General features: G+C 36.4%; 1 protein-coding gene across 1 annotated transcript in view; it reads left to right on the top strand.

Moving 5' to 3' along the window:
• The window catches only part of Kcnu1 (potassium calcium-activated channel subfamily U member 1), a 167076-nt gene that overhangs the window by 72255 nt on the left and 78697 nt on the right, over positions 1–16124 (top strand). Inside the window, exons 12-18 of the mRNA XM_078031345.1 lie at positions 65–147; positions 1227–1296; positions 1707–1859; positions 6239–6351; positions 6654–6725; positions 10020–10109; positions 10250–10347. Coding sequence (XP_077887471.1) covers positions 65–147; positions 1227–1296; positions 1707–1859; positions 6239–6351; positions 6654–6725; positions 10020–10109; positions 10250–10347 — 679 coding nt within the window. The remainder of the gene's footprint in view (positions 1–64; positions 148–1226; positions 1297–1706; positions 1860–6238; positions 6352–6653; positions 6726–10019; positions 10110–10249; positions 10348–16124) is intronic.

Below are 16124 nucleotides of genomic sequence, written 5' to 3' on the forward strand. Positions count from 1 at the left end.
GGGGAGCAGTAGAATATTTCCCACATAATTAACAAGACAGTTGCTGTTTAATCTGGAAGAGTAGGTGGAGTCTGCAGAAGCATGCCTGATTATAGCCAACCCCTTGTGCAGTGATTTACATGCTGAGGACACTTCAAATATTATGAGGTAAGAAGCTGGCATTATGTTCTAATCTTGATATTGTTCTACTTCTATTAAAACAAATTGCAGGGCACAGGACTAAACAGGATATATATATATATTGGGGATTGGACCTACAGGAGCACTTAACAACTGAGCAATATCTCCAATGCCTTTTTATTTTATTATTTAGAGACAGAGCCTCCCTGAGTTGCTGAGACTGGCCTTGAACTCTCCATCCCCCCTGCATAGGCTGTCCTGTGCCTGGTACTTCACATGGTTATTAGCTATCTGAATTTAAAAAGCAAGCATACAAATAACTGATTACTGTTTAGACAGCACTGTTATGATACAGTCTCTCCTCCTCAAAAGCAAAGATTCCCATTTATGAATACTATTAATACGCTTTATTTATTAGGACTTCCCTTCAGTTCAGTGTGATGTGCTTGTGAATATTGACAAATATTTTTAGGGATGCATAGAGTGTTTCTATCTTTTCACTATGAGCTTATATGAGATGAGGAGGAACTTGACTTGTGCTGGCAGAGATTCAACTGATTGTGAGGGCAATGGTATAGTGCCTAATCCACATGCACTTCCAGTCCCCAAAGCAAAATAAATACACATAGCTGAAGATGCCTCTGCACACAGCAATAAAAAGCTGAGAACTTGCACCATGCATAATACACTGCATATAAAATAAATCTTAGTTTCCTAATTCATAAAATGAGAAAGTTGAAGTAGATGTTCTATGAGCTATTCAAACTATAAATAGCAAATAAATCTGTTTTTTTTTCTGTAATTACTGTGTTTGGGTTTAAAGGCTAAAGGATGTGTTTATTTTCTCCCAAGAACTTGTTCCAGAAGACCATAGTCTTCTCTTTCCAAGCACTGACATTTTTATAGATTTGATTTACTTAGCCACCCAAATATGGCACTCTTCTGTGCATGCTATTAAATAGAACAAATTTAGGAAATAACAGAACACTGAATTTTGTAATATACTAAGTTTTCCTAAAGTACCCACCTGACATTTTAACTTATTTGAATTATAATTCAGAGTCAATATGACAGCTCACTAATGAGAGTAATTGTGGCTTTTGCAGGGTGCTCTCTATCAAAAACTATTACCCAAAGACTAGAGTCATCATACAAATCCTTCAGTCCCATAACAAGGTAAAGTGACACTCCTGAATGCTCAACCTCTTCCTACTGGGTCTGTGAGACGACGTGAACCCTATTACCATCTAATGGATCTACAAATTAGAAAATATTTACCAATCATAGGTGAAATTTGGTGTATGATTAAGATTGTTGATCACTTAAAGATGTCAATGGGAATCAGAATTACCTTAAGCCATCTGACCTAATTTTGCAACTCCAGCTATTTTTGTCTTGAAAAGTAAGAGCAATTAAACACTAACCACTTTTCCAATTATTCTTATAATTCCTTGACCTGAGCACCACATTTATTCCCAAGAATGAAGAGTAAATGATTTCAAGGAAAATTAAATAAAATCTGCCAAGAGCTTTATTGAGGTATGTGTGTATTCTTAATGCTTGACTTACTTTCTACCATGAAACAGGATTTCCTGCCAAAGATTCCCAGCTGGAACTGGAGTACTGGAGACAACATCATCTGTTTTGCTGAATTAAAGCTTGGATTTATGGCTCAAGGCTGTCTGGTGCCAGGCTTGTGTACCTTTCTAACGTCTTTATTTGTTGAGCAAAACAAAAAGGTAACTTTATAAATTGATGTTGAATCTTGACTCCTTTCCCATGTCCCACATATTAGGGTCACAAATAGAAAAAAAAATTGAGGAAAGCAAGAAGTAAGTCCCCAATAAACGAGATTTGATTTATGCTTGAGCTGAGAAGAGATTGAGAGATCTAGACTGAAGTTCCAGGTTCTTCTTTGGTCTTAAAGAAGTCACTTGTCTTATTTCTGTAGTATTTATTTGCAAACATAAATCATAATTCTTCTTCCCTACATTTCAGAATGTTATCAATGTAAATTCATTCAACACTTTGGAAGCACATTGAGTTATGGAAGGTAGAAAAATAAATATCCTATTACTAGCAGAGAAGTCATATTTAAATTTAAATAAAATACGAATAATATAATAATTTATGTTAATAAAATATATATGATACAAATAATAACTAAAATCTAATTTTCCAGATTATTTTGGGAAAGTCCCTGCAGTAGTAAAAACAATAATCACTGATGAGTACTTACTGTGTGTGTTGTTTCCCCTCAGGGATATGTTAATGTATATCCTAGCAGTGGATTGTGAAGCTAACTAAGTTGATTGTATAGTTAATTAGTGAAAAGGAGACCAAGAATTCCTGGATCCACAATCTTGCCATTATGCCCTTTGCCTCTACTATTGGGTATCCACCCATGGTCTTCCACATCATGCCTTTGATATCTTTTCCTGAGACAAAGTAAAGGCCTAAGAGGGACTGTTGGGATGAACTTCTACAGCACAAAGTGTTGTCATCTGTTATAGTTTAGATATGAGGTATCTCCCCAAAACTCATGTGTGTGACGATGCAAGTATGTTCAGAGGTGAAATGATTAGATTTTTATAGTTGTAAACTAATCAGTGGATTAATCCATTAATAATATATTAATGGTAACTGCAGGCAGGTAGGTCACTAGAAGGCATGCCTTTGGGGTTTATATTTTATCTCCAGTGAGGGAAGCCCCCTCTCTCTTTGCTTCCTGGTTTCCATGTCCTGAGCCGCTTTCTTCCACCAAGCCAATTGGCCAAGATTCTCTGACTCACCTTGGGCCCAGAGCAATGGAGTCAGTGCACCAAGGACTGAACCTCCGAAACCATGAACCAAAATAAACTTTTCCTCCTCTAAGTTGTTCTTCTCATTCCCTTTGGACACTTTGGAAAGCTGACTTAAATATCATCCAAATGCCATTCTGATGCAATGCTCCAAGAGAAGAGTTCAAACCCTGGACTGGGCCTGGTATTCCAGAAGCCTTCCTGAGAGTGACTTTTCTGTCCATTTAATTCTGAATTCAGATCTGCTATTTTGTATACCCCATTTCCTTCTTGGCCACCTTTTGGGAATTATTTCCTCTGTTAAATACAGATTTTTGCATCTTTTCCTATTCTTTCCCAGTGCTATTAAGGAAAAGCAAAAAAAAAAAGGTAAAAGATCCAATAGCTAGCAAAATGCTAACTGAAACAAATATTCTGAAATTCCTTCTATAAACATAAACAAATCTAATATACAGACAAAAAGAGATAACCACCTGGCAAAGTGGCACAAACCCAGCAATTCAGCAGGCTAAGGCAGGAGGATGACAAGTTTGAGGACAACTTCATCAATTTATCAAGGCTTTCAACAACTTAGCAATATGCTGTTTCAAAATTTAAGAATAAATTAAGAAAGAAAAATGGTAGGAGATGAAATTCAGTGATAGAGCACCCTGGGTTCAATCCCTAGTAGTATTTAAAAAGGGTGGGTAGATGCCCATTAGGACAGAGATGACCAACAGGCAGTAGGAAATAAGCTTTGATAAATATATATATATATAGACACACACACACACATATGTATATACACATACACACACTATGTATGTATATTATACATATACATAAAATATGTGTAAATGTGTGTGTATATATATGCACAAACACATATATATACACATACAAACATGTATGTATGTATATTATACATATATATATATAAAATATGTATATATATATATATATATATATATATATATATATATAAAATAAAGTCTGAAACTCCTTCAAAAATTCAAAAATCCTAAACTGGACAGAATCAGGGCAAGATTTAAAGCTATACTCTACCCTGGTGCTTTAGAGTCTGTTACACACCCATTGACTTTGGTTTAGTACCAGGACTTCAAAGTTTTATGTCGCATTTTTCTCAAATTAGGTACATACTTTCCCTGTCAGTTTTTCCATCAATAAAATGAGGATCATTAATTTCACAATCTCAGTTTTCCAAATATTAATGTCTGTAAAACTTATGAGTACTCAGATTAGAAGACATTAAACCAATCGCATGTGTTTTAATTATTTGTTTAATATTGTGAGAAATTGTAGTCTGAAAACTGTTTCTAGTTGGTTACAGGTTCAGAGCCTTGAACTCATGGATTCTTCTATCCAGAATCCTATTGCTCTCCTCCCTGATCTCTTAACTCAGGAAGTTTTCTCCATCTCCATGGTTGTAAAAGTTGGAAGCACCAAGCCAACTTCCTTGGTAATTTAGACTTCAGTGGTGGTGTGAACTGCCAAATGAAGGGAGCCCTCCTTAGGAGGGGAGTTGAAGAGATTGGAAAATGGGAAGAGTCAGCTGAATCTTGGTGTGGAGGAAGCGGGTCAGGGCAAGGTGCTGAGTTATTTGAAATAAGTAGTCCTTCTTAGCAGGCCAGTTTTCAAACCACAAGATGACCATCCGAGGAGAATTTCTGAAGGGGCCATCACTCTCCACAGTGAGAATGCTCTGCTGTCTTTACTGATCTTTCTGTTATTTCAGTTGAACTCCCCCGCCCACCGCCCAATGCTTTTCCTTTCCCAAATGAATCTGACCTAACTTTCTTATCTACATATAAGAATGTGCCACAGTGAATCTCACCATCATGTATATCCACAAGATACTAATTAGATAGATAGATAGATAGATAGATAGATAGATAGATAGATAGATAGATAGATAGATGATAGATAGATAGATAGCAAAAAGATCAGGAGAGCAGGAGGAGGGTAGGGTAAAGGGAAGTACTGGTGACTGAATTAGAGCAAGGTCTATTCCATGCTTTTATAATCACATCAAAGTGAAATTTAAAGTTATGTAACAAAAAGAGTCAATTAAAAAAATTGAGAAAATGCTCCAGAGTCTATAGAAAATTCAGATTCTCATCTGAGACTCTGGATTGTGAGGGACTTGTTGTGCTGTATCTATGAGAACAGTGTGGTGGCAATTCTCATGTCAGCAAGTGGCAAGGATGAAGAAGGGTCTCACGCCAAGTCCAGGAGGAGTCACTCAACAACCTCCCTTTAGTCTACATTCAGCCTTTATTAAGACATACCTTCCCCTTCACCTCTCCCAATTGTCTAGAAGTCTACTACTACCTTTGATTTTTATATTATTATTGCCATTCATCAAACTGTATCTTTGAACTCATCTGAATCAATAAAGGATTCTTATTCTGGGTAGAAGGCATGATTATTTTTCTTTGTAGTATCTGGTTCATCAGCAGAAAACCAAGATGTTTCAAAACTCGTTCTAAACAATCACCTCCAGAGAGAGAAAACTTAGATTCTTCATTATTGCTCCCATCTTATCGTTGTCACTAACTCAAAAACACAGACCACTGTGCTGAAATTAGGAGTGGACCAGAGAGAAGAATTCTAATCCTCAACCAGAGGCTCAAATGCTGTTGTAGATAGGTTTTTTTTTTTTAATTATTGTTGTTTTTGTCTGTTTATTTGTTTTGTTTTTGCTGTGACCAAAATACTGGGCAAGAACAACTTAGAGGGGGAAAAGTTTATTTGGGGTTACAGTCTCAGAGGTCTCAGTTCATTTTTGCCCAGCTCCATTACTCTGGGCCTAAGGTGATGCAGCACATCATGGGCAGACGGACCCAGCAGAAGAAAACTGGTCAGCTCCTGGAGAGATCAGGAAGCACAGAGAGATGGGGATATAGGAGTCATAAGAAAGATGCACCCTTCTAGGGCACCCCCCTAGTGACCCATCTTTTCCAGTCATGTCCCGCCTGCCTACAGTGACCAGCCAGTCATTCAAACTAGGATGTACTCATTAGGTTATAGCTCCCAAGGTCTAATCATTTCACCTCTGAATATTCTTGCATTAACAGATGCTTTGAGGAGGGACTTCTCATTTGCAAACCATAACAAGACACTGTCTGGGAAGGAAATTAGTCATGGTGTATCTTCCTCCTTCTGAACTTTTTAGTGAAAATTGTTTCAGTTCTTTCTTTAACATTTGTCCGATTGTACTTTACAATATATCTCCTTTCTGTGGAAACTGGTTTGCTGCTTAGAAATATATTCAACCTGTATACACACCTTCCATGGGACATGATTGTGTGTTACAGATTTCTCCTAAACAGACCTGGCAAAAATATTTCTTGAATAGCCTGAAGAACAAAATCCTGACTCAACGTCTCTCTGATGACTTTGCTGGAATGAGTTTTCCGGAGGTTTCCCGGTAAGTTAAGTGAAATACTTTCCCACACTCTTCCCACCACAGCATTCTTTCAGCACTGTTCATGGAGGGTTCACTGTAGGCCAGAGTCTGTGACAAACCCTGAAAATGTAAGAATGAATAACTTGGAGTCCCTGCAAGGATACGATGCATGAGGGACAGTTTTGTGTCAGTCCTAGTTGGTACACTGGCTCAGTGTGCCTTCAGGAGGATTGGAAAACTGCTTTTCTCCCCAGCATGGAACACAGGGTTAGTCATAGCCTTGTAAACTAGCACCCTGCTTATCTCTCTGTCTTCCTTCCTAGGCTCTGCTTTGTGAAGATGAACCTTATGCTGATAGCCATCGAATACAAGCCCCTCTTTCAGAGTGGTTACTGGTACCAATAAGGCTTTTTCCCGTTGTTTTTGTTGTTGTTGTTGTTGCTGTTTTTTGTGTGTTTGTTTGAGAAAAAGCTTTATGATTAAGAATTTCTTAAAGATAGAAACATAACTAAGCTTTTGGCCATAAAAAATATAAAGATATATAGAGAGATATAAAAATATAGAGAGTGACATAACTAAGCCAGTCTCTTGGGCACCCAACCCAGGCTCCCATTGCTATGATGCTCTTGGTGCTGTCTTGAATTATGGGTTAGAATGGTTTTCCTAGTAGCTAACCACTTTGTTTTTGTTCCTAGTACCCTGCCATGGTTCTGCCTTATGAGCAGGAGAGAGTAGAAATGGTCAAGTCTCAGAGTTGTTCCTTTTAACAACATTATCAGATCTTGAAATCGTCTTGACCATAAATCAATACCATGAAATAGTATTATTTGGAATAAAAATTCTCCCATGAACTCTAGCCTTAGAAAATAAGATGCAACATCTCATAAAATGGGAACTTGACTTTTCTACTGAACAAAATCTGCTGTTGGTTGATAAGGTCGATGAAAGAAAAAGGTAACATCACCAGACCATTCTCATTTTTTGAGAAACTGTAAGTGGATAATATGAGAAGTTGTCATGTAATAAATAATAAAATTCAGGATGAACTGAAGTACATAAACATAAATGAGAGAAGTAAGAAGGAAAGTGAATCAACTATAGTAATATGGAGATAAAAATGCTGAAATATAAAGTGGTGACTAAGTGGTATGGAGAATTAAATCAAGCCAAATTAAAATCAGAACACTAAACTCCCACTATGATTTGTTAGCCCTGTGGCCTTTGAGAAGTGTTCATTTTTTTGTAGATTGAAGAAGGCAAGTTAATGAATCTCTAAGACCCCTGCCAGCTCCAAAATTGGTATTACAAGAAATCCTAGAATTATACGAAACATTAGAAATTAAGTAATTCAGATACACCGTGAAGGAGTTATTTTGCATAAATGGCTTGAAAGAAGAAAAGAACTCTCTGAATAGGGAAGTTGTAGAAGGTAGCTGGACAAAAGAAATCAGTGGGGTACCATCAGTTGGATTCATTAGGAAGAGAATAACCTATTGTTTGATCGGCCAAATCTATTTAACATTTTTGTCCTGCTCAAGAAGATCTCAATTTCAACAGAATTTCACTATTTCAAGAAAATTTCACAATTTAAACCTATGTATCTAAACATCTGCAGAAATGGGACTTTCTACCAGAAACAGGTCCTCATTAAAAGAATAGTGTCAGAATATTTAACCAGGCAGTTTGGGTTTCTGACTGGCAAAAACTTTATCAAGTTTTGGTAACATCCTTGGCCTTCAAGAACCTGAGCTATGCATCAAAATTATTTTCAAAATTCAAAGGACAAAGAGATTCCCAAATCCCTTATCTGACTACAAAATCAAAATCTCCTGTGGGTGGGACCTTAGACATTTTTAAAATCTCTATAATTTCTCCAGATAATTCACCAGCCTCTGGAAATTGGCCTTTGGACCACATGCTGTTTGTATCATTTCCAACTCTAACACTCTAGGTTTCTTTAAGCTTTATTAAAATGACTGTTAGGACATTACAAACCAGAAACATGAATGTTTCGCAGGCAGCCAATTTCCACGTAGATTAAAGAGGTCCTGGTGCTGTTTACCTCCACTACACATCTACCTTAATGGAAAAAGGACCTGCTCCAATAGATTTCACTTTAGTTTCTCATTGGAAAGTCAAGTGAATCAAAAGGATTAAATCCTGGCTTGGTTGGAATGTATTGATTATAGTAATCTCTCACATGGTTGCTGTTTCATGATCATAGGCATTTTAGATACATTCATTCTCATGTCCTCTAATCATGCAGTGCAATGTGTGTAATTATTAGCTCCATTTTGTGGTTGTTCAGAAAGATTAATTAACTTTTCCAAGTTCACACAACTCTCAAGTGGCAAAGCCAGGTTCTGAATGCATACAATCTGGCTCCAGGGACTATGCTTCTGATCACCATTCTGTACTAAATCCACCTCAGTCACTATTGGTAGAAAGAAGACTAGACATCTCAATAGCTGGGCCTCAGGCCAGTGTATTGAAATACCAGGGGAAACCTATCTTTTGTCCTCATTCATTTTCACTTATAACTGATTCACTTAAATGTGCTCTAAAATTTGCAAATACCCTGGACTATCATAAGGCATTGTCTTAGGGAATAATTTGTCACCTGCTAAGAGATTGTTTGATCTGACCCTAGACGGGCAATGTAATGAGTTTGTTCCAGTGGCAAATATTCTATAATAGAGCAACAGGCCATGTAGGGAAGATCAAGCAATAACTCTGGTTTGGAAAGGTCCAAAAAAGTTTACCTCTTTTTTCGAATTGTGACAATACCTTTGTAGCTAGATATTTAACATGAGTTCAGAGAACCCTCCCACCCATAGCATCCAGACAAAGAGGGAGAAATATGAGAAACTCAATAACATAAATGCTGTGACTCTACTTTGTGTACCACCAGAGATATGAAAAATTGTGCTATATATGTGTAATACGAATTGTAATGCATTCTACTGTCATATATAACAAATTAGAATAAATAAAAAATGTTAAAATAAAAAAAACTATAATAGAATACTGTGGCAAGCAGTATCATAGATACAAATTTATAAGACAAAATTTCCATATAAGCAATAAGAAAATAGAGAATCAAATTGTCTAAGTAATGTAGAATAGGCATAATTCGAATGGTTCCCGCTCTCAAAAACCTTGCAAACAAAATAGAAAAAGAAGAAGAAGTAAAAAAAAAAAAATGTTTAACTTCAAAAGCTGCATGGATAACTAAACAGAACTTTTGAAACCAGCTGGTTAATTAGGTAGAATTCCATTTTAAAGACGTGTGGCCTGTGGATGAAAAAACCCTAGCATCACCATAAGACGAGCAGCTATGAGGTCCTGATTTATTGGCAGTTTGATAGCCATGTCGACATAGCATCACGTGTCTGAATGGGTTGGACCATCTTAGATTCATGACACAACCCAGGAGGAACTTCTCTTCAGTGTGGCTGTGTATGCAGCTTAATAGTCAGGTAGTTGCATGGTCCCCTCAGCATATTTAGTAGCAGTCAAACAAAGGATTACATTCACATTTTCCAATATGTTTGGCAGAAAAAGAAGGTTGAGTCCTATTAACTCAGAAACTTAGGAAGTCCCTTGGTAATGACAGTATGAAATACCACAGAAAATCATCCTCAGACGTCAGAGGGAAAAGTTACTGTATTTGTGTTTTCCATTTTCAGTGGTCTGATACTAAATCCACCTGCACAAATTAAGCTACGGAAGAATACATTAGGATTCTTTATTGCTGAATCTCCAAAAGAAGTCAAAAGGTAATTTTTTTTTATTACCTTATGGGGGTGGGCGGTGCCTAAAGCAAATACAACATAATGAGGCAGGCTGAATCAGTACACCATAGCTTCCTAGTGTGAAGCCTCACATAAGTCATTCTTGATTTGCTTTCATTGTCCAGAGCCTTATTTTACTGTGCCACCTGTCACAGTGATGTGTATAATCCTGAGCTAATTGAAAAATGTGACTGCAAAAGTAAGAGCCGACATCACCTCTCAGGTAATCAAACTTTATATTTAGCTGCCCTTAGCCCAGCTTTTAACGTTCTGGCCAAGGAAAGAGAAGAGGGTTCCATCAACTAAAAGACAATTCCCCTTGAAATTTGGCCAAGATGAGTCATACTTTTTCCCACTGGGTGTCCAAAACCTAAGATTTAGTCTAACTCAACTGCCTTAAGGATAAATGATTTCCAAAAGATATTAAGTAATGTCTAACTAGTTAGTGGCATCACCAAACTCAATTCCAAACATGCGGACTTTCAATCCATTCCTTTTCACTCTTTCACACTGATCTTCCAACTTTGGCCTGATAATTCATGCTCTATTTTACTGTTTTCTTGGTCATGAGGATGTCACCTCATGACTGTTCCTTGTGAATTCTGTTTCCATAACAGATGGCAGGCAGTTTAAAGTTCATTCATTTTGATGCAGTGGCAAGGAAATGTCACTTTCTCTATTTTTCTCCAGGGCTTAGCAACAACCATTTTCACTTAAATGCAGGAAAAGGAAAATTAATCTTAAGTAGTTATGATAGCTTAGTCTCTTCTGGTTTAAAAGTTAGTTTCTTCCAGGTGCATTCAGATTCTTTGGGTAAAATCTCAGTGTTTCAGAATTTAAACTCAGTCAACTTAAAATGTAAATTTTCTAAGAGGGATGTTTCTTATTCCTAAGATTATTATTCTCTCCTTATCTTCAGAATGCTACTTAAACGCAGAAATAAACTTGCTTAGCACCATGATTATTCCTATAGCAAACAGCAAATACAAATTCCTCCTGAGGCATGCAGTTCCTTGTCCCCTTTGGTCTGTAATTGTCACCCTCTGTGACCCTCACATTGGCAATCGATAAATCTGTTCCATTTAGTTTGCAGTCGTTTATTGTGGAAACCCATTGTCCTTGTCATAGTCTCTAGTCTTGAGGTCTGTGAAACCCTCCTTTTCCATAATTCCAGTCTCTTTGCATTCTCTATGTTACTTTGGTCCCTCTGCTGTTTGGGATTTTTTTCCATCTCCCCATGTGTGTTACTCAGCTTTCCATCACTGTGACAATGAGCCTGAGAAAAAATAACTTAAAGGAAGAAAAGATTCATCTTGGCCCACAGTTTCAGAGGTTTTCGTCCATAGTCACTTGGCCCCATACCTTGGGCTTCAGATGAGGCAGAACAGCATGGCAAGGAGTGTGGGGTAGCACAAAGCTGCTCAACTCAGGGTGACATGGGAAGAAGAGAGAAGGAGAAAAGAGACCAGATATCCCTGTCTGGGGCTTGCACCCAGTGGCCTATGTTTTCCAACTGTGTCATCAGCTGGGGAACAAGTCTTCAACACATGAGCCTTTGGGTCACATTTCAGTCCAAAACCATAACAGCCTGTATACATGTCTGACAGGTGGCGGGATCCTAGGTGGGTGCCCTCCTAAGACTTCTCTCTGCTTGCACACCCACACTGCCCTGCCTCTTCCTGTGTAGTCTAGTGGCATTATGACTTCACACGTTTCCAGATAGTCTGCCAAGAGAACAGTGAAAGGGAAACTCCTCTCTCATACTTTTCCCTTGCCCATCACAAAACTCTCACGTTTTCCTTTTTCCTACCAATCTCTCACCAGCCTGAAGAAGTGGATCGTGTCTGTGTGTAAGGGTGGGAGACTCGGTCATGTCTCAGGGGTCTAGGATCTTCTTTATTTAGTCGTAGATTAAATAACATAAAATAAGCACCATCCCCATCGCAAATGTACGATTTAGTGGAGGTCAGCAAATGAACAGAGTTGTGCAACCGTCACAACAATCAATTTAGAACATTTTTCTCTTCTCAAAAAGAAACTCAACACCTGATAGCAATCACTCCCAGTTTTCCCCTACCTACACCTATAGAAACCACTAGTCTGTTTTCGGTCTCTACAGTTTTGCCCATTCATTCACAAGAGAATCATACCAAAATACACTATATACAGTCATACAACATATAGCATTTTATATGACTCCTTTAGAAAACTCAGTCACACTCTAGCATGTATCAATACCTCACTACTTTTTATGAATAAATAATATTCTGTTGTATGCAAATACCTTGTTTTGTTTACTCACTCACCTGTTAACTGCTCTTAGGTCTCTTTCAAACTTTTGGATGGATGTTGCCAAGAATGCTGCTATGAACAATGATATACAGATAACTGTTCAAGTTCCTGCTTTTGGATTTTTCTATACATATACTCAGAAATAGGATGCCTAAGTCAAATGTTCATTCTTTGTTTTAATCCCAAGGAAACACTATACTGTTTCCACAGCAGCTACATCATTTTACCTTCATAACTAGCAATGCACAAGTGTCTCTATCTCTCCACATTCTCATCAACACTTTTTAACTCCCATATTTTTTGTTTTGATCTTCAGTTAGAGTCATCCTAATGGATGATGTGAAGTGATATCTCAGTATGGTTTTGATTTGAATTTCCCTGATATTGATGTTGAGCATCTATTCTTGAGGTTCTCATTGACCAATTTTGTATCTTCTTTAAAGAAGGTAGTACTCAGATCCTATTTTAATTAGGTCATCATCTTTCTATTAAGATGAATTGTAGAAAGTCCTTAGATAGTCTGAGAACCCATCTCTTATCAGATATATGATTAGAAAATATTTTCTCTCATTTTGTGGTTTGCATTTTCATTTTCTTCAAATACTTTGAAGCATATTTTTAAGTTTGATGAAGATCAATGATGTATTTTTTTCTTTTGTCATTTGTGTTTTCATGCAATATCTAAGAAGGTTTTGACCAACCTAAGGTCATAAAGATTTGCACTGAGAATTTTGGGCTCTGACAATTAGTGCTGTGATCCATTTTGAGTTGACTTTTGTGTATAATGTAAGGAAGGAATCCAACTTCATTCTTTTCACTGTGGATATTCGGATATCCCAGAACCATTTGTTAAAATGATTATTCTTTTCCTATTGAACTGTTCATGGCAATCTTTAAAAAATATATAATAATTAATTAAAATGTATGGGTTTATGTCTGAAGTCTAAATCTAAATTTTACTTTATTAATCTATGTCTAGCCTTATAAGTACCATACTATTTTGATTATTACAGTTTTGAAATAAGTTTTGATGTTGGGACATATGAGGTCTCCAACTTTGTTGTTCTTAATCAGGTTATTTTGGTTATTCTGAATTTCTGCATTACCATATGTGTTTTAGGATTGGTGTGTAAATTTCTGTAAGGAAGCCAGATGGGACTTTGACTGTGATTGTGTTGAGTTTATAAGTCAATTTTAGAAATATTGATATCTTATATTAAATAATCCAGTCTATAAACATCTTTTACATCTGTTTAGTTCTTTAATTTCTTTCAATAATTTTTTTGTTTAGTTTTTAGATCTCAGGTCTTATATTACTTTTGTTAAATTGTGAAGTGTTTTACAGTTTTTATTATTGTAAATGACATTGTTTTCTTAGTTTCATTTTAGAGATATGATTCATTATAGCATATAGACATACACTTGATTTTTTTTTTCTCTCTCTCTTTTTTTTTTTTCCGTACTGGGATTGAACTCAGGATCACTTGATCACTGAGCCACATCTCCAGCCCTATTTGTATTTTATTTAGAGACAGAATCTCACTGATTTGCTTAGTGCCTCACCATTGCTGAGGCTGCCTTTGATCTCGAAATCCTCTTGCCTCAGCCTCCTGAAACCACTGGGATTATAGGTTTGTGCCACCACGCTCGGCACAATTGATTTTTGTAGATTGATCTTGTATTCTGCAACCTTGCTGATACCAATACTTTATTTGATTGCCTTCCATTTAACTTCTTGCCTAGTTCTCTGGCAAAACCTCTAGGATATGTTGAATAGAAGCAGTGAGATCCCACATCCTTATTTCATTCCTACCTCAGGGGGAAAATGTTCGGTCTTCCACCATCAGGTATCATGTCAGCTATGAATTTTTCATAGATAGCTTTTATCTGGTTGAGGAAGTTCTTCTCTATTCCTAAATGGTTAAAGTGTTTCTCTCGTGAAAGGTTTTAACTTGATTTTTTTTCCTTTTGTTTCCTTTCTCTTTATTGGGATAATCATGCTTTTGTCTTTTACTCTGCTGATATGGTGCATTACATTAATTGATTTTCAGATGCTAAACTAACCTTGTGTCCTGAGATAAATCCCACTTGATCATAGTGTGAAATCATTTTTATGCATTGCTGGATTTGGTTTGGCAGCATTGTGTTGAAGAATTTCACATCTAAATTCAATAGAGATTTTGGTCTGTGGTTCCCTTTTCTTATGATGTCTTTGTCTGCTTTTGCTATCAGGGAAAACCACTTTATTGTTTGAGTTAGAATGTGTTTCTCCTCCTTCATGTTTTGGAAAAGCTTGAGAATTAGTGTTGATTCTTCTTTGAACATGCAGTAAAATTTTACCTGTGAGAGAATCTGGGGCTAACGATACTTTTTTGATTATTTATTTACCATCTTTCCTTATTCTTAATTATGCAGATTTTCTAATTCTTCTTGAAAAATATTTGATAATTTGGCTTTCTAGAACTTTGTTTATTTACTTTACACTGTCAAACCTCCCATCAAGTATTGTAGACATAAGTATTATCTTGTATCCCTTTTTATTTTTTGTCAGGTCAGTACAATATTCACTATTTCATCTCTGATTTTAGTCATGTGAATATAACCTTTTGTGTGGCCAGGCTTGCTCAAATATTTGTCAATATTGTTGATCTTTTCAAAGAAATTATTTTTGTTTTAATTCATCTTGCTCTAGTGTTTTTTTATTCTTTAATTGATTCATGCCCACTCAAATGCTTATTATTTCCTTCTTTCTGCTTGATTTTTGTTAACTTCTCTTTCTTCAGTGCCTAAAATGAAAAGTTTAGTTGAACCTTGATTTCAGGTCTTTCTTCTTTTTAAAAAAGATAGGCAACTACTTCTATAACTGTTCTTCAGCTATGAGTGTTCTTCAGCCCTCATGAGGGGCAAGCTATATTGTGCATTTAATCTCATTCACATAGAAGTATTTTTGTAATTTCCCTTGTGATTTCTTTTTTTCCCATTGATTACTTATGTACTGGTTGTTTTAATTTCTACCTACTTAGGAATTTATCTGATTTTCTGGTTTTGTTGCTTTAGTTCATTTTATTGTGATTGGAAAACATACATTTTATTATTTAAATTCTTTTAAATTTATTGAAACTTTCTATGTGGCTTAGTATGCAGTCTATCCTGAAGAGTTTTCAATGTACAACTTGAGAAGAATATTGTGCACTGTTGGCTTGTCAGGAGGAGTATCTATACACATCTGTCAAACCTAGGTCTTTATCAGGTCGTTCAGCCCTTCTGTTTGCTTTCTGAGCTTTCTAATTGTTCTAGCTACTATTGAAAGTGAAGTGCCGATGTCTTCAAATATTATTGATATTGAATTGTCCATTTCTCCCTTCAAACCTGTGAATTGGAAACATACTCATACATTTTTCCTTTATATTTTCCTATGCAAATATTCCATTGTAGATGTTCCTTACTTCTTCATGAGGATTTGGGTTAATGTCAAACATTCCTTTCTTTCAACCTCAGGGACTCCCATTGGTATTCATTCTAGGGCTTCTATTCTGTGCTAGCGACAAACTAAGATTTATCAATCTTAAAATGTTCTAATTTATTCATCACTTTTCATGGATAGTTTTGCCACATGGAGAATTCTTTGTAGGCAGTTGTTTTTTATTCAGCACTTTATTTAATGTCACTTCTTTCGGGTCTCCATTTTTCTTGATTAAAAATCATCTT

This window comes from Ictidomys tridecemlineatus, chromosome 14 (genome assembly GCF_052094955.1).
Source record: "Ictidomys tridecemlineatus isolate mIctTri1 chromosome 14, mIctTri1.hap1, whole genome shotgun sequence".
Taxonomy (NCBI): Eukaryota; Metazoa; Chordata; class Mammalia; order Rodentia; family Sciuridae; genus Ictidomys; species Ictidomys tridecemlineatus.